The 18,690-nt window shown below is 37.3% G+C and overlaps 1 protein-coding gene across 3 annotated transcripts in view; it reads right to left on the bottom strand.

Moving 5' to 3' along the window:
* Positions 1-18,690, bottom strand: part of SLAIN1 (SLAIN motif family member 1) — a 48,049-nt gene that overhangs the window by 14,849 nt on the left and 14,510 nt on the right. The window contains exons 2-4 of one of the 3 annotated variants that reach the window (XM_026077471.1): positions 7,726-7,875; positions 5,592-5,741; positions 3,018-3,356 (exon numbers count right to left, since the gene is read on the bottom strand). In XM_026077471.1, coding sequence (XP_025933256.1) covers positions 3,018-3,356; positions 5,592-5,652 — 400 coding nt within the window. In that variant the 5' untranslated portion in view covers positions 5,653-5,741; positions 7,726-7,875. Of the gene's footprint in view, positions 1-3,017; positions 3,357-5,591; positions 5,742-7,725; positions 7,876-18,690 lie in introns of those variants that run through there. The other 2 variants (XM_026077472.1, XM_026077473.1) reach the window with 2 other exon arrangements.

Genomic DNA, 18,690 nt, shown 5'->3' on the forward strand with positions numbered 1-18,690 from the left:
TCACATATGGGCACCTATATCTCAGCATCTAAACGCAGATGTCCTCACCAGCAAGGTGGATCCCATCCAATACATGCATATTGACACAAACAATGCATTCTAGGAATAAAACACTCCTTACTCATCCTTTAAAAAGTCTAAAAGCATTTAGAGCAGTGAACCAAAAGGCCTGTCTATTTAGACCTTTGCAAGCTCCCTTCCACCCAGTTAAGAGAAATGGCAAGAAGCAGCAGCCACTCCTGATCACAGAAACCATGTTTCCCTGTGTCCCAATCAGCGTGAGTGCCAGTCTCTGTTTGCTGGCAGTTCTCTCTCCTTACTCTTTCCTTCAGGCCAGCAATAAGCTCTTCTCAGCCTTGTCAAAACAACTTTGTTACAGGGATTATGGCTGAGGCTTGTCTCTTCCCAGCTATTGGGAACCTGACTACTGGTGTCTGAGTGTTTGCGGGGATATGCCCTGTCTAGGTCATCATTTTACTTTTCCCATTTGTTTTCTTCAACAATTAATCCATGCCCACTGCAAGTAACATGTTAGAGCTACTCATCAGGCACCCAATATTATAGCCGCAGAAAATTATTCAAGTTTTCCCAGGTTATCACATCTTCATCACATTTTTACTGTACAAGTTGTACAGATCTATAGTTAGAATAAATATTTCAACCAGGATACTATATGCTTTAAACAAACAAACAAACTTCACATACATCAGGTAGGACAGCATCACTGATACTATCTGTTCTTAAAGGCAAAAAATTGCATTTGAACTAAACGGCCAAGTTTTGGAGAGACACTCTGTCAAAGCTAAACACCATTTTTCAACCCACACTGAGCACCGAACTTCAATGTTTACTTGCCACTTTTCTTTGATGGAGATTATGATGTGAATGATCAGATGATCCATTGGCCAGACTGCCGACTAAATAAGCACTGCTGATCTCTTTTCAGGAAGATGGGGAAAAAGGGATTTGGGAAAACTTTTGGAATGGCTGAATGCAGCATCACATGCTGCAAATGCAATTTTGATTAATTATTTTTCACATTTCACATGAATTGAAAGCAGTAACCAACTAGTTAAGCTTCTTCATCTATTGCACCCCCCTTTTCATTTGCCTTAATAAACTATAATAGTGTGAAACACACTATCCATCATATTGAGCTTGAGACAAATTCTTATTTGGCAGTCTATCTCCATTTCAGTGTAGGAGTTCCTGAAAGACAATGAAATTGTTGCCAAGACAATGAAAAGTGGTGATGAAAAGATACTGTCATAATACTATTCAGACATACACAGTACAGCAAAAAATTCACTGCTCTTCTGCCAACAAAACACAGCTGAAGTAAAAAAATCTCATGATCAATATTTGTTTTGATCACTGCTGCCTGAGTTAGATGCTGAAGATGCTGAAGTTAAAGGGATAATTCTCCTCTAAACATAGTGCAACTGGCTATCATAGGGCTGCCAACCATTCCAGAAAACAACAATTAACTGAAGTCATATGTTTTGATCTTCTGAGCAATACCAAACAGATATCCAACACCTCAAATTTCTTGAGAAAAATGTCAACCAGGGAATAAAATTGGTCACCTTTCACTTATTACATAGAAGTTAGGAGGGGGGTGAAGGAGGATAACAGAGAGTAAGGGGAAAAGGACACTTTGCCACGCTTCCTTGTTAGGTAGTATTTTTAGTACCTTGTAAGTTCTTCCTGAGGTTTCCATGTGGGAGTCCAATGCTTACACTCCACTGACGTGGAAAATGAAAGGGTCATTAAAAAATAACTTGGGAATCATATAAAATGATTGCTGCACCACATCCTGCCCACATTCCTGAATCAAGAATTTCACATACCCTTCCATTCTATCTCCCAAACAGATTTTCTGCAAGCCTTTCAGTGCTGCCTCATTCTTGTATCACACTGACAAGAAAAATAACATTGAAATTTATATGGTACATATGCTGTACCAACAAACATCTACATCATTGTACCCGATGTTAACCTCAGCCTTCTTTATACACTGCCATGCCATGTCTTACTTTGAACACAAGTGCTTTTGGCAGCACCCTGTCAGGTGTTATTTGTCAGGTAAGTAACATGCATACCTGTGGCGCTCTATAAATAGTAACTATTTTGAACACCACATTTATTTTCTTGCCCAAGGGTAAGATATAACTTGTAATATTACAAACAAGACCCTGACTGAAAACTGATTACCTCAAATTAGCTTGGAGAACAGACTGAAGTAACAGGACAGTAAGAAGCAGTAGGGATGGCAAATTAAGATCACAATAAGGAATGAAAAAGAAGGTAACTGGAACAATGGAGGGGAACTTAAATCTTGAATGAACAGTGAAATAAAAGTATCTTCCGGAGACTCTGAAATACAGCTCAAACGGAGTGAAAAAAGCAGCAAGGGCTCAGAGTGGTTTGGAAGTGACATTACCTCTCACTACTTCAACAGTCTGCCCTACTAGACTTGGCACTGCCAGCGTGAAGAGCAGAGCGTTGACCTTTGTGATAAGCATCATTGATTCATGGTGTACCTATATTACTGGCAGAGTCAGGAAGTACGAAGGGGAATGAAGCTAAGAATGAAAATCTGAAAACCCTATTTTGTCCTTTGCTATATCCATGACAGACATACGTAGGCCAAGCTCAAAAGCCTGACCAGTTTTTCCAGATAACTACTGGTCTGCTAAAAGATGCTCATTTTTCCTTTTTCTTCTTTACTTGTGCTCATACTTGCAGCCTTTTAGAACTGACTAAAATGACAACTTTCATGACCATATCACAGATCATATTTTGTAGCAAATTACTTAACAATAACATACCTCAAATAATGCAGTCACAATTATTTACAAAGATTTAAATTGCTTTTCATACTTCATGGTCTAGCTGTCATAACCTGAACACATTTCACTGGGTTGACATAACTTGATCTTTAAAATGGTACTGACATTTTGCAAAGAGGAGAGGAACAAAGGAAAATACATTTCTCAGAAAAGCATGGAACCCACCTCCATTAATCCTATTTGGTTGCTGCTCTGGAGTCTGGGCTTGAGGAGAATAGTAGGGCTGCTGATAATTATTTGAAGGGAAGTGCTGGGAAGTAGGGCTTCTCCTGCAGTCCCGAATACTGGAGAAAGTCTGTGAGTGTGGAATTCCTCTTTGGAAGGGGGAACAGCGAGTGAGCCGAGGCTGCGGAGGTGGGAGGTGGTCAAACTCTTCTTCGTCCTCAAGACTATAGCGATCATAGTCCTGATCGCTGCATGTCCCTTTCTTTCCTGAATGCAGAGATACACTTGAACTGTGTCTCGATACAGATGCTGAAGTAGAAGCATAATCTTGTCTAAGGCCTGTAAATTTCAAGAAGATGATTCAGTTTCTGCTAAGTGCTTAATTCTAGCATACGCTTCAATCTTGCAAATTAAACAAGTATTTAGACATTATTTTACAAATAACTTGATTTATAATGTTACCAAGCTGAAGATCTGAAGTAGAATTCATCTGACCTAACTTTAGGTGTCTACCTTTTAGATATCTATATCTGATCTACTTTTCTTGAGAACTCTTTTCAGTTAAAAAAAAAAAAAAAAGACTGGCATCTCCAAAATGCAGTTCCTGTGAGCTATCATAGATACTTCTCAAAATAAGATCAAGAGCCCTCAGGAGGTTCTTGTTTCTCTGCCAACAAAAAGACTACATTAATATTAAGTATTTAACTTTTAAACACCCTAAATTAGAGGAGTTAACTCTCATCTGTCTATTATTATTCCAAATTATTGCTATTATACAAAATGCTAACAAGACAATGAGATTTGCTAAACATAAACTCCAAGTAAATATTCTGGCTCTCCAACTTCTCTGAACCAGAATTAACTCCTGGTAGCATCTGGTATCATGGCAAAGGCTTAGCAGTAACACTCTCATATGTTAGATACATATGTATTTCACCACCCTTTTTTCAGAACACCAAGTTTTGAAAACTATCCCACTATTAGCACTGCCTCAAAGAGCCTGTTTGCTTCAGATCAAGTGAGAGGCAAGCACCCACAGCCCTTGTATATCCCTTTTTTCCCAGACTGCACCACAGTCAGCCCTGGAACGCATCGTACTTCCAAGAGCTGAGCAATTTTGTGAATAGCTGTGAATAACTGCATCTGAAGATGCAGTTACAAAAAGCACCCAGCTTTGACAGATGTCTTTGGTATCATAATGGAAATTTCTTAATGTGCTTTTTTCCCCCCTCTTCAAGTGGGAGTTTCTATTCATGAACATGAAGAGAGTGTGCCTGCATGCACGCATAATACTACCACTTTCCAAAGGATTAAGCGGACAGCCAACAACTGTCATGTGTTCAAATATTCTGCACTGACTGCTATTACAAAAATGAGATACAATAATTATACTTGAGATATATTAGAAGGAAAACAGTATTTTTCCTTCCATTTTACTGATGACCTGATTTCTTAAAAGGCTAAGTACTTGAAGTCTTTTTTAAGCCTCTCTCTGAAGGAGAAGAGTACAGCTGTCATTTAGGTAACATAATACTTCACATCTTTGATAGTCATAAAATTTATTTATTTATTTATTTTTTAAATTCTTATCACTTCCACATAGCATCAGAAATTTTCCAAGTTTTGACCATACACATTTGCCAGTTGAGAACGCAGCTATCTTGGAAAGTCCCACAATTGCTAATTTCCCTGGCAAACATAACTAGTGCTACCAGATTCTCAGCAAGTTCAATTGCTGACAAATGGTGACTCTGGCCTGTTCAGTTTGGTTGCTCCAGCCAGATCTGTTTTATAATTTCTTGTTCACATTTTATCTTTATTACATTTAGTTACTTATTATCTTGCAGTTTCCTTCAGTCATCATCTCTGAATTTCTCTTGTTTTTATTTCATCATTTCCTCTTTTATGTCTTGCTTGGCACTAACAGGAAGGCAGAAAGATGCTGCATTTATTGTCTCAGTGACTTCTAAGCAAAATGTCTTTTATTTATGAATAAAGATATTTTTCATAAATTTCTATCAAGCCAACCTGTAATCTATGTCATACAAGCCTCTGGGCTCAGATTTGTGCATAATCATTAGTCTCAAACCAAACTGTTCACTTTAAATGTCCCAATTCACGATTTAAAAGGGAATTCATTTCAAAATTCACTTGATAATTGAGCAATCCAAAGTACGAGCAAAAATAAGAACTGCTTATTTTTAACTTTTTCATTGAATGTATGCACGAAAAGGATGCTTCAGCTTCTCCCTTCCCCCCAAATAAACTAATTTTAATTAATATGGTAAGACATTATAAAACAGCTAAATCTAAATGTACTCAGTGGGTATGGAGCTACCAGTTGGAATTTATCAATAAGTATCAAGTTTTAAAAGATCCAATACCCTTAACCTGAACTCAACAACTTGCACACCTTCTCCTTGAAAGTTAAAGGAGTTTTTCTACCTACCATTCGAGAGGCCACATTTTTTAAGAAAGATCTAATTGACTGAGGCCAGACATTAGCAGTTTTGGCTGTTATGGGAAATTTTCCTGAGACTATTTTAGAAAATGTTTATGAAAAAAGCCACCTACTCTCTTCTTGCAGACGAGCCATGATTTGAACATCAGTGAGGTCCTGCAGTTTGTATCCCATGGAGATGGAATCATCCTCCAGCTCTGAGGTGCTCAGTTCACTGTCTATTGATGACTGTGGACTCAAAGGGGAACTTCTAGAAGTGTAACCTATGTAAGAACACATAATCTTTAGTCTGTGAATGTGTATGGCAATTTTTTATTTGCGGCTAACTGCCCTTTGTGATTCCATAGCTTAAAATATTTTCTATATAATAGATAAAAACTTTCAGAAGTGTAGAGCAATCTACTAACAATTAGCAAAGGGATTTGATACTCATGAGATGTAGCAAGTGCAATACTGGTTCATGAATTCTTCTGTTCCCAAAATAGTGTTGTGTAGCCCACACAATGAATGATTTACCCAATACAGTTCTGATAGCTCAGACTGGTTAACATAGTAAACTAAATGTATCTGCATTTCAGTCCCTCTTATGAGACTGTGGTTCTTTCTGTTAAGTAACTGTGTATATGTTATCAACTTCTGCTGGAAGTTCAGTATTCAGATTACATATCATAGCCAGTCACCTAGGTTTTACTGAGGTTTTTTTTTATATCATCAGAGAAACAAATGATAATAACAACAAAGACCAAACTAGGCATTATGCAATAGTCAAGGAAACAATGTCTCCTTCACAGATTTAACTATGGGAAAGGCCTTTTGATTCAATTTTTTCCCACATAATAATAAAAGTACAAATTAGTTAGTTAAATGGGTGCAGGTCCACTGAGAGAACTGGAGCTGTGGGGAACTGAGGCTCGTGCTTTCAATATTCTTTATTAGTGGTAAGAGCTAGTGTTCACCCAGCTTTCAAGAAAACTTCTTCAAATAAAAATGTAAATCCCTTTCTAATATCCTTTGGACCACCAGAGGCCCTGAGCCTACAGCATGAGAATCACTGTGACAAAGGTTCTTAAGCTGTGCTTACATCACAGATGCACTGCTAACCTCTAGCACTGCAAAGCATTCACCTAAAATTCATCACAAATTCAGCTGTTCTCTGATACTTTCTCCCAAAAAAGCAAATGCAGAGGGTTGTTTTGCTTTAGGAAGGATTGTAAAGGGTGAATGTGTTTGCTTTTTTAAATTTCCAAGTTACAATAGTCCTCTGGGGCTTGCAGAGGTAGTAACACCCGTGCTCTTCTGGAGCAGCAGTGGAAGGCCAGACTACAAACCTGTGGGTGTCTCAAACAGTATTAGATGCCTTTATTCAGGCAACTGAACTATGTCCGATTGAACAGGGAAGCTTAGACATCTAGCTCACACACAGACACCCACACTAGGTGTTCAGAGTCTGGAGCTGTATCCCACCCTCAATGACCTTAACAGCACTTTCTGCACTAATTTCAGGCCCTGTAAAGAAGATTGTGCGCAGATCACTGTGACACGGATGCTAACTTCCTTGGACTACAGCTGCTACTGCCTACAATCAAATGTTAAATACCTCTTCCCCAGAAGATTTTCTCTACTGCCACTGCAGTTTAAGAGAAGTCACAGACATAAATTGATTCCTGATACCTGCACTAAAGAAAAAAAAAAGTAACTCTGCCATTTACAACCCACAGGAAGTAATATTTATGTTTTAACTAAACTTCCTCAGTATCCCCTCAAAATTCGTGGCAAAAGGAGAATAAATCTTTGATAGTTGTAATAAAGCCAGACTAAAAACAACCATGTTTTTGTTGGCTATTTTTATAGTAGATAAATTCTCCATGCAACTTCACTATATGGCTGCACAATTGTTTCTGCAGATACAAAGAAGGGGGACATTGGGGTAGGAATGAGCAGTGAAGGGCAGAAAAAGCTGGGGACTGTTTTAGTTGACACTGTTGCCAACCATATTCTCACGTAATCCATCAGTGAGAGCTAGGCTCTGTTTATGAGCACCACTTTACTATATCATGCTGTTCAACAAAGAAGATAACCTCCTTAATTGTTAATTGTCAAATTTTAGGCCATCTTTTAAAAATTTCCCTCTGAGATAAGAGTCTATTACAATCATCTTCAGAGTGTGTTTCAGTTAAATGGTAGCAAGATTAGATTTAATTAAGCAATTCTGTAAGCACTGTAAGGCAATAAAAAGTTAAGCATTACCTGTCCGTTCAGGTGTTAGTATTGCTTTACTGGAGGTTTTAGAGAAGCTGGGACTATTAAAGCCATTGGTATATGGGGTGAGTCTTGCAACAGGACTATAGGGAAAAGCCAAGGAGACAGGTGTAGAGAAGAGGTTCCGCCATCGACTAGCTGTTACAGATGTGAGGGAGAGGGGAAAAAAAAGATTTGTAGTTATAAATAGAACAATGTTTTTAGAGAAAAAAATCATCTAATCATAACCTCTTTATTATATCTTGCATACTTATGGCAAAAGGAAAATAGTGACCAAAGTTCAGCAACAAAATAGAGGATTAGCAGAGCCTTTTACATGTAAGAGTGTGTTCCAAAAAAATTTTGTAGTAAATATGCCTTGTTTACCTTTTTCTGTGCATACACCATTTTTTTTATATATTATTCTCCTATATCACTATGTGTCAACACACAAAGAAACACAGGAAGTAAAAATTATTCATTACAGTTAATAGAGAAACTCCCAAAAGAAATTTGCAGTGATCTTCAAGAAATTGTTCATGGCAAGCAGTCATCACACAATTGAATTATCAGCTATGAGAGTTCAGAGACACAACAGTAAATTATGCTTAACCGTCAAGTGTTAAAAACAACTGTAATCCCATTGCGATCTTTTAAGCTACATGCCATATTATTCCTTCTTTTTACAGCACAAATCCTGAYTACATAAGCATGAATTTTTTTCCACTGTTTTTTGAGGATCCACCAAATAATAGAACAGGGCATCTCTTTTTCTATAGATTACTTGCAATAAGTTTCAAGGCATCTGGTCTGTCTGCAGCATCACAGAGAACTCACAAAAGGCAAAAGCTAAAGGCTTATTTAATTTACATTTTCTTAGCCCATTCAGGAAGAAATTAATAAAACTGTAGTTTGGTTTGCTTATTTTTTAACATGTTCAAAAGGCAAAATATGTACACATAATAATATCCACTTGCTCTTAAGAAATAAATATTATAAACAAAGCCATTATAAGTAAAAGGAAAGAGCAAAAATTTTAAAATATAAATTTCAGTTAAACCACTCAGACACAGGCAAGTATGTACAGATGAAAAATGAAAGATTCTGTCACAATTTACTTGTGATAGAATCTGTTTTGCCCTGAGAGATATTATGTTATTCACAGAGATGCCAAGGAGGGAGGCAGGAACATATGCCTCACTTAGAAATCCATGGGATAACTTCAGTGCTAAACAGGGTGCATTGCTGTGTCAGATGCTGCAAACCAGCTTTCAAAACTAGAAGGGGCCAAAAGCTAAGTCTCTCATATATGGTTAATTCATATCACAAATATGCTGTTTATCTGGACCTGCTGATCCAGTTGTTTTAAACATTCACAGATACTCAAATAATATTCAAATAACATTCACTCCCTCTCTATTTTAAATATCTCCCCATCACCAGTATGATTTAGGAGGACACATGAACTTTATTCTTTCTTCTTTTTAACATTAACACAGTGGGTGGCCATGGGAACAGAAGGGAAGTATATCATGTTGGCAGGTCCTCAAATTCAGGGTTCCAGCCTTTGGGGGTAAAGAGTTTGTCAGCTGTCCAAAAGATATTATTCCCTCCCCAAAACCTTTTGCTTTGTCCCACTCAAAGGTATTCTTGGGTTTGTAAGGGATAACCAGCCTTTCCTACTCTTCCCACTAGTGCTGCTGAAGTTAGAATAAAGGAAACTGTTCAGTCTCAACACCAGAGCAAAGCAGTCTGCAATGGAAGGGAAACATCAGCAATGCTCAGTCTCTGTAGGAGGGGGCTAAGGAGTAATAAGATATAAAAATGTAAATTGTGGTCTTCGCTATCACCCCATCAGAGAATTATTGCAATTCTCTCATTTTTCATGATTTTAATCTTCTCAAGCCTTCAAGTGATCAGCTTGAAATTCAAGTATGCAAGTGCTACAGGACAAAAAGGAGAGCAAGCACAAATGAACACTACTCTGCAAAATATTAATTAGCACAACAGTCAGGGATCAGTATCACTCACAAAGTGCTAAAAGTTGTTAACTGATTTGAAGCATTCACTAAAAGAAATGTACATGATAGAGTCTTAATATCATATCCCCAGCTAACATTTGTCACTTCCACTACAAGTTATCAATAAGGAGCAAAGGATGATAGCTCCTTGCAATTCTATTCTTCTGTCTAACACAAGATCCTGTTTTGTAACAGTCTGATCATTTGCCAGGCCAATTAGCTGCCTGCATGTCCTCACCCTCAGATGTGGTCAACCATACAGCACAAATAAACATCATTCATTACTCTGTACAATAACCACTGTGAACAGGCCCACCAAGCACAAAGCAACAGTTATTGTGACTATGAAAGCAAGAACCCACAGTAAGAATATAATTAGTATTTATGGCAAACAAGATTCCAAATTACTCTTTCAAAAAGTATGTGGTCTCAGAAAAAGATGGAAGAGGAAGCGAATATATTCTAGAGATATATTAGACTAAAATAATCCCTGACTCTAGAATTATATGTCTATTTAAATTTCAGCAGAGGATTAACATTTTATACTTATGGTTAGCTCCATTGTTTAGAATCAAGTACAGAAAAATGTTTTCATGAGGTTTGGAATGGAAATATCAAAACAAAGTGCAACTGAATATTTCTATAATATTAACAAAGACAGCAAAACTAGACTTACTGAAGTCTTGTGCTATGCCAAAAACATACAAAAGTACATAGGAAGCAAGTAGTGCATACTTCTAAGAAAATACATAAAAGAAATGTAAAATTTATAAAATCACAAAATTSCACAATGGATATTATTTTACTCCAACTTGATTCCGAGACTGCCTTGATTAGCACAGTAAAACATCACTACAGTATGCAAGGATTTGCATTTCATTAACTGTCCTATGTAGGTTGTCTCTAGAGAAGGAGACAATGTTGTTAAGATCTTTATTTTAAATTTAAAAGCCCAGCTAGTCAGCTCTCAATTTTATAATATTTGTAGTTTTTTCTTAAAGCCTCAATTCTGCTTGTCCATAGACCAGATAAGAAGCTCACCTACCCTTAAAAAACAAAGCAAGTTTCTAACCCCCTTATGGTTAGGAACATAAAAAAAACCTGCCCTGAGTACCTTATATTGAAGGTGTACTGAAGAAAGCAAAAGCACCAGCCATGGAAAGGAAAGCAGGGATACATAGGTAATAAGCAAGAAGATGAAAAGTCCGTTTGATTTACTGATGGTAAAGAATTGGATACATTAAAAATTTGATTTTTTGAGGCATGAAGCTGTTTATGCTCTACTACATAACCACAATTACTATATGTCCCAGTCTTCAAAGTCTACAATTAGATCAGAACTGTCCATCTTTCTGGAGATGATTTTCTCAGTCTTGATCAATTCTCAGAACTAGATTACTGACAATATATTGTGCTATACAATGGCTACTATAATATTTAAAAGAAGGACTATAATATCATGCAAACAAAATCTTACTTTTAAAAAATAAAACAGCAGCAAGAGAGCCTGTTCGTAACTTTAAAATATTTACTAACACAATTGAAAGTTTAAAAATGAAGACAGGCCTTATTTTTATAACTTCCCTGAAGATCTCAAAATGCTAAAATACACTAGAATCATAACTTCCAAATAAAAATATGAGCAACTACACAAATACTGGCCATACTGACTCCTGTTAATAATCAGCATGTGGTAAGAACTGATGAAAGAATCTCACATGAAAACCTGAATAAGTTAGCAGATCTACAAAGTTGCATGGCTCAAAAGGAATGGAGCACACTGCAAAACCAGAATATGCCGTATTGCATCTAAAACAATTACTTTACTAAAAGTACTTTCTCATTTAAGCTACAAAGGTACTGTATATTAACTCAGGTTATCAAGGTTTCCAAGAAACCAAAAGAAGCACACACATTTTAAACACCTTCCATTTTTCACAGCTCTAATATTTTTGTGAAGTTCTAACAACCTGTATCATTTTGGCCAAATTCAGTAACATGGTAACTCAATTTCATTCTAAACAACACAAATAAATATTTCTTTGCTATACAGACAGAAAACAATAAAGTTACAAATAACTGTGTTATACAATTGACTAGCCATACTAAATTATATCAAAGTTTCTAGCTAGTTTGTTTATCCTCTTGATTAGCTTAAGTTTTACATTAAAACTTCAGGCCAGATTCAAAAATACTCTCTAGATTTAAGTTAAAAAAATAAATTAAATAGAACATATGCTTATATTTGAAGATGGATACTAATTACAAAGCCTGCATAACAATTCTCTTTCAAGCCAACAATAGGAGGAGTATTTACAATACTGTCAATGCAGCAAGTTCAAAACTGTAAGTCAAGATAAATCCAGGAGTAGATGAAGTTGTGGATCTTGCTCTGCTCTGTGGTCATGTTTGGCCTCCATACCAGGGCACACACCACTTCTCTACTGATACGGTTTCCTCAGAGAAAGAAACCCAAATTATTTCCTTGATATGCTCTGTACGTGTGTGGCTGCACAGCAGTTATGCTTAAAAGTGCAATGCCTGTTTCAGGAGTGAAATTCATAATCCTGCACTGGAAATAGAGTATGTATGTAAAATCCTTAGATCTGCTTCACATGGTGAGATATTCAGCTTCTGTATTCAAATCRGAAGAACTGTAACATCTTTAAACTTCAGGGTTTATTTGGAGCCTATGTTTCCAAGCTTTCCTCTGCAATTACAAGTCCTAAAAACTTACTCTTTTGAAAAATTTGGATTTTTACTAGTTCTATGACTACAAATTCCAGAACTGAAGAAATATTCTGCATGACTCAGGATGGCAACATTTTGCTCCAGCAACTAACTGTACGTAAGAGTATCGAGTTGCACTTGCAAAACTGGAGGTCATTCYGAGACAGGCATATATTTCCATCTTTTTGAATGTTATTGTACAGCGATCGTTTTGACTTTCCAGGCAGCACCCTGTTTCCTGGATTAGCAATCTCCTCCAGTCATCAGCCATGGTTGTCTCGACAGCTTGTTTCATTGCTTAGCTTAGTGGTTTCATAACCATAGCAACAAGTCTCTCCACCAGCCAGTCAGCAGTAGGAACTTTGCCATGAGCACAGAGCCACATTTCATCTGCTCAACGTGCATTTTCAGTCACTTCGAATCTGTCACTGTCTGAAACTCTTTCCATGTGCTGCCATACCCAGCTAACAGAATGCTCTTGGGGCTCGTTTGCTGTCCCTTGATTTCTCATCCAAGAGAGGCAAAGTACCCTCTCTTCCCGCGGTACAATGATACAAAAATAAACTCCATAAATGTAGACTGCACAAGAGGAGTCCTTTCAAGAGTCAATAAATAAGAGTCCCTGCAATAACATTTCCTGTACATTTTTATCCTTGAACCTTTGATTTAAGGCTGAAACTGAGCCTCAATAATTAGACTGTAATGGTAGAACAATAACATGCCAACCACCTTCCTCAGTTTTGTTTTTCCCACAGATGAGTTGCCAGCTCAGTTATCAGAAAACTAATTTTACTGTTATTACCAAAATCTCTTTTAGAAGAAAAGATTTTATCTAAGCTCTACCTCTTTGGAAAGTGCATGCGATGATTTTTGAAAGAAACCCATCAATATTTGTAATATTTGAAAGTAAAGGAAGAGAATATAGAGCTAAAAACTTAGTACTCCTGTAACACACTGACATGCTGTAAATAAAAAAGTCACATACATGACAATACTTGATCTGCCAAAGAAATACCTTTTTAAAGCCTAAGCAAAGCTCTTGTATATCTCTAGCTACCTATAGCTAGTGAAAAACTACATAACAATGAAATGTCTTCATTTGATTGTCTTTTGCAACATAATTTCTCTACAAAATTTTCTAAATTTTCACATTGTTTTAGCAATGAACATAGGATATTGCTGTGTAAAGTAAAAAACAGAGATTAAATACTCTTCTCACACTACTTTAAAATAATCAAGAACAATCAAGCTCAGTCTCAAATATAATAGCAAACGTCTGATAAAAACAACTGCCATTATAGCTAGGCCATACAGTAATAGATTAGGAGCATCTGAGAGAATTAATAAAGACTGCCTACTTTCCTCTAAGTCTATGAAAACTGAAAATAATATTAGCTTAAATATGTCAGAACTAGGAGTACCTGAAAAAGTTAAACTGTTCCCCAACTCATTTCGCATAAAGCAAGCCCTTCTGGAAAAATAATATAAAAGGATTCAGTATTAATATACAATAAGAAAGCAGTTCAGCTGCTATGGATCGGTATACTACTATATAAATATATAGAACTGCAATAATTTCTACACCTCAAAATTTGTCCCAACAAAAATAGCATAGTCCTCTTTTAAAGGTTCAGTCAGAAAGTCTCTCTAAATTGCAGCAGTCCTGGATTTTCACCTAGCACAGCAGAGCAGTGTAAACAATGGTGGTGTTTGACAAACTGCAACTATTGAAAAAAATGTAAATCTAAGTAAGATTCAAGAGTGATGCACTTTGTCAGAAATATTCCAATTGTGTTAATGATTACTTATCAGAGTGGGAAGATCTGTATGTTTTTCAAGATAGATGCACAACTACTCTATCCCAACATAATATCTCAACATAATAGTGAAAGGCTAATGTGAGAACTGTCTTTGGATGCATCACATTACTGGAAAAGGACACTTACTTTCCAAATGCAATGCACAGAATTGCACACAAACTTTAAGACCCTTCCATGACCCAACTTTTTCAAGTGATTTTTTTTGCAAAGTGTTACACAAAGGACTAGAAAGGAACTGGAATTAGGAGGTATGAATTACAGAGTTTCTACAAAAAAAGGATATTTTGCCTAGCTATATGCTTTGGAGGGTTGGACTGAGGTTTTTCTTTTTGTTGACTAGGCAAATTTTTCACCAATGAGTTAAACAAACAAACAAGCACATAGGCTTTGTGAAAAATGTAATTGTCTTAGCGTCCATTTTCTTCCTGAGTGCACAACTCTCCCCACATGAATAGGCCTCAAAGCAAGTTTTCAGAGCAGAGGTAATAGCCATCCATGGCTTCCAAGTTTCCCTTTCTTAAGAAATCAGTCAAATATTATGCTAAACTATTACAGCATAGGCATGACATAGGCCCCAAACTTCTATTCCCTCCCCAGCTCCTTTATTCAGCATGTGGCATTTCATATACACTGCTAGTCTGACATATTTTCATTCTGCTTGGTGGATTATTCATCAGAGTCCATGCGTGTACAAGCTCTCACATTTTAACTGATTTGCAATAGGATACAACTTTCTAACTAAGCATACAACTCATTCACATGTATCATTACATAAGGGAACCTGGAATTAAATATATCTTTGATCTTTCTCCCACACTGTTATCATCTCAGTCACTAAGAGAGTTCATCCTGTGCAATTTTAGGGGCCACCACATAATAGGAATTCTTACTAAAGGACGTTTTTAATGCTAAAAGTTTACATGGTCTTACAGGGAGATTACACAAATTCACAGAAGAGAAATCCACCAAAGGTTACTAAATCACATCTAAATCAGAAACCACATCTGGTTTCCGAGCTGAAAATACATCTGGGAGAGTGTCAGGGCAAGCATATAAGCTCTTTCCCCCTGTTCTTACTCTCCCTTAACATCTATTTATGGCACTTTTAGACACAGAATCCTGGGCCGCACAGACACAATAAAGATGCTCTTATGTACAGACATATATAGCTGACCTAGTCACCGAAAGACCACTCAAAAAAGAAAAAACGGGCACAGTTCACCTTACCTCCTCTCTAAAATGACATGAATTGTCCCTGTTTGTCTCCGACTACAAAGAGAGCTCATGTGACTGACTCATACTCATCTCTACATATAATCAAACCAAACCCATTCTGACAGCATTCTTTACAGAGAACATTTTATAAAGACAGCTTAAAACAGATTTCAGAGGATGCCTTCAGTTTTCCCATTTTCTTAGCAATTTAAAAAGACAACTCTCTTCTGCAGGGCTAGAGCACAGCAATGCTTGTATTCATCCTACCTAAATAGCTTTAGCAATCCAAATAAAATTGCTGAACATCCTTCTTGGCAGCAGTTCCAGTTTACAGGGGAACCCTAGCTACCTTCCTACGTCATGATGCTTTACCCTAATCCTCCCTGTGCCAGCCTCTTGGCTGTACTGGTACAACTGTACCAGCAAGACTGCATAGTAAATCAGATCAGTGATCTGATCTGTGTTAAAAAGACCCTTTGTTTTTTGTTTTTTGTTTTTGTTTTTTTTTAAAACATGGAAGAGATCCTCAGTCCCATTTACCAGGAAGTTGGTACCCAGTTGTATCAGGGCTATTAAGAGAGGGATGGAGAAGCAGAAAACAGAAGCAGAAAGGTGAGCCTGCTGAAGTCAATACTGTCTCCAAAAGAAATGCTTGTCAGAGAATAGCCTCTATGAGGTGTCTACAGCTAGGTGAAATTAATTCAGTGTCTTAACTGCTTACATACRTACACAGCACAGAGCAAAGCTACATTACTGGCAATTTCATCATATTTTACCTTTAACAACTAGCAAAAGAAAACTGGAACAAAGTAGTAACCACCTTACAAATTCATGACTGCTCCTCATGGGGTAAAGAAAAATATATCATCATGATGTGCAGACAAGGTACATGTGACCAGAGAAACTCTTCTTCCAGTTCTTATTGTGCTAGCTGGAGAGATTTCCTGCATCAGCCTCTTCTAGCTATGAACTATCAGACCGTGGCTAACTCAGCATGTACTAACTGAAATGGGCAAGGAAGTCATAATGTTATCATCTCAGCTAGTAGATCTGAAGGGGCAGCAACTCCTGTAGGCACAGGTGAAGTTAGAACAGGATGTATATCTCTGCCAAAGAGAAAGTAGACCGCATTTGCATGTAGAGGGATCAGAGGAAGACTCAACTATGGCAACCTAAGATCATCTTATTACAAAACTGGTGGATCCACAGAGACTTGCAGGTGCATCTATACAATGACAGAGCAGAGTGTCCAGCAGTCCCAAACAAGCTCTCGGAAAGCTGGTGCCTTTACCCAGAGGAGCACGGTAYCGTGACAAGAAACTAACATGGGTTCCAAAATCAATATAGCTTCACTAGCAGGTAACTGCACCCCAACTTACATGATTATAACATATCTGTAATTAATTCTGCCTCAGGTAGTTCAAATAACCTTGCAGAAAGCTCCATGCCATACAAGTTTATAAATGGTGTCTTCACTCTTCTAATATTAAACAGATATCCTCATATAGTCAGAATTTGTGATGCACATACCTTTTTTAACACTTTTTAAGCATAGTGATCAGTGCAAATCACATTTCACTCACTATCTGCTTAACTTTGCCTGCTAATCTAAAGCGAAAACATTTTGTTTGACATAATTCATGCAATGGTTTACAATTTCCTTTATAAAACACATAACCTTCATTGACTACAGGCACTTTAACATTAGCATTATAAAAGAATCATTCAGACTAGGTAACATCATCCTAAGTGATATGAGAAATCTCACACTCATTGCATAATTATTGTGAAAAACATTATTTTCTTTCATGGATTCATTTGATAACTGCTTTGTCTACGTTTCAATGACAGCATGGTAAAGCAAAATCCCACAGAATACTGTGGGAATCATATTTTGTAATCACTCAGTGTTAGTTTAAATGTCTCATTTGCAACAATATTCCACAAATAGAAAAACCAAGCAACTCCTGAACTGAAAAATTTCTTTTTCTCTCTTTAAATATGGGCTCTTAGGTCTTATGTGTCTGTCAGGTTTGTGACATAGCCCACCTTGCTCCCAGACCATCTCTTCACTAGTCTGCTGCTTGCAGAAACCTGGAGGTGTCTCCCATATAACCCATACTGCTCCAATCCAGTGGACACTAGCTCTGCAGAAGAGTACAGCATAGGATCTGAAGGAGTCAGGGGAATCTGGGCAGCAGCCAGGAGTATGCAGCTGCAGGAGTCATCTCCACGGCCTCCATTGCTCAACACCTTCCAGCATCCTGGTCAGAGACACCCAGACAGGATGCAGCTCCCACACAGTGAAGGGCTGATGACCAACAGTTTGACAATTACTGTGAYAGATTATTAACAACACAGCAGAGTATTATTAAAAACAGAAGAAGGACCTAAATCTGTTTTCTCTGACTCCTAACTGTCACACTGTGATTGCCTCTTGGACAGATGCCTTTAACTGCAATGGGATCAATGATGTGTGTTTGTGGAAGGGGAAGGAGATTCAGTCTGGGCAATTTCACCTGAAATCAGGCTGTTTGTAGGATTTATATTGTACAGGTTGACCCTGTGCTAAGCTTCTAGTAAGTTAAAGTTTTAGCCAGAATATATACAATTAATATATCCTATTTCCATATAAAATGTGTCAAGTCATGCCATTGAGTTTCAGGTATACTTTGAAGAAGCAAAGACATTTTAAAGCCTAATGCCAGGATCATAATCTAATCAAGGTATTCAATAAAAATGCTAATTAAACTACATTAATCAGAAGAGGAGACAAAAATTCCTCGTGCCCCGGAAGAAGCATTTGCTGTTCCAGTACCAAATCAAAAAGGATGGGTCATTTCATTTTGAGATACAGAGTAGTTACCAAGTTGCTATTTTGAGACACTGCAAATCCACTTTACAGAAAGGAGCTGGGAAGCTGTAACTACCAACCTTCCAGGGCATGCAGCCCTGCACGCTCTAATTAACCACCCTTACAAGCTGAGATTCTGAAGTTAGATGCAAGTTGAACAATGCATGTTGGGGTTTTTGTTTGTTTGTTTGCAATATTGGCTCATTACTACAAATCTATGCACTTAAGTATCTTCCTTCATCATCCTAAAAAGGATCTGTTGATTAAGCTGACTTAAAGAAATCTGGCCAGCCACTTCTTTGGGCATGGTTATCTATTATTCAGGAGTAGGCTC

This window comes from Apteryx rowi, unplaced genomic scaffold, assembly GCF_003343035.1.
Source record: "Apteryx rowi isolate R43461 unplaced genomic scaffold, aptRow1 scaffold_453, whole genome shotgun sequence".
In the NCBI taxonomy this organism is placed as follows: Eukaryota; Metazoa; Chordata; class Aves; order Apterygiformes; family Apterygidae; genus Apteryx; species Apteryx rowi.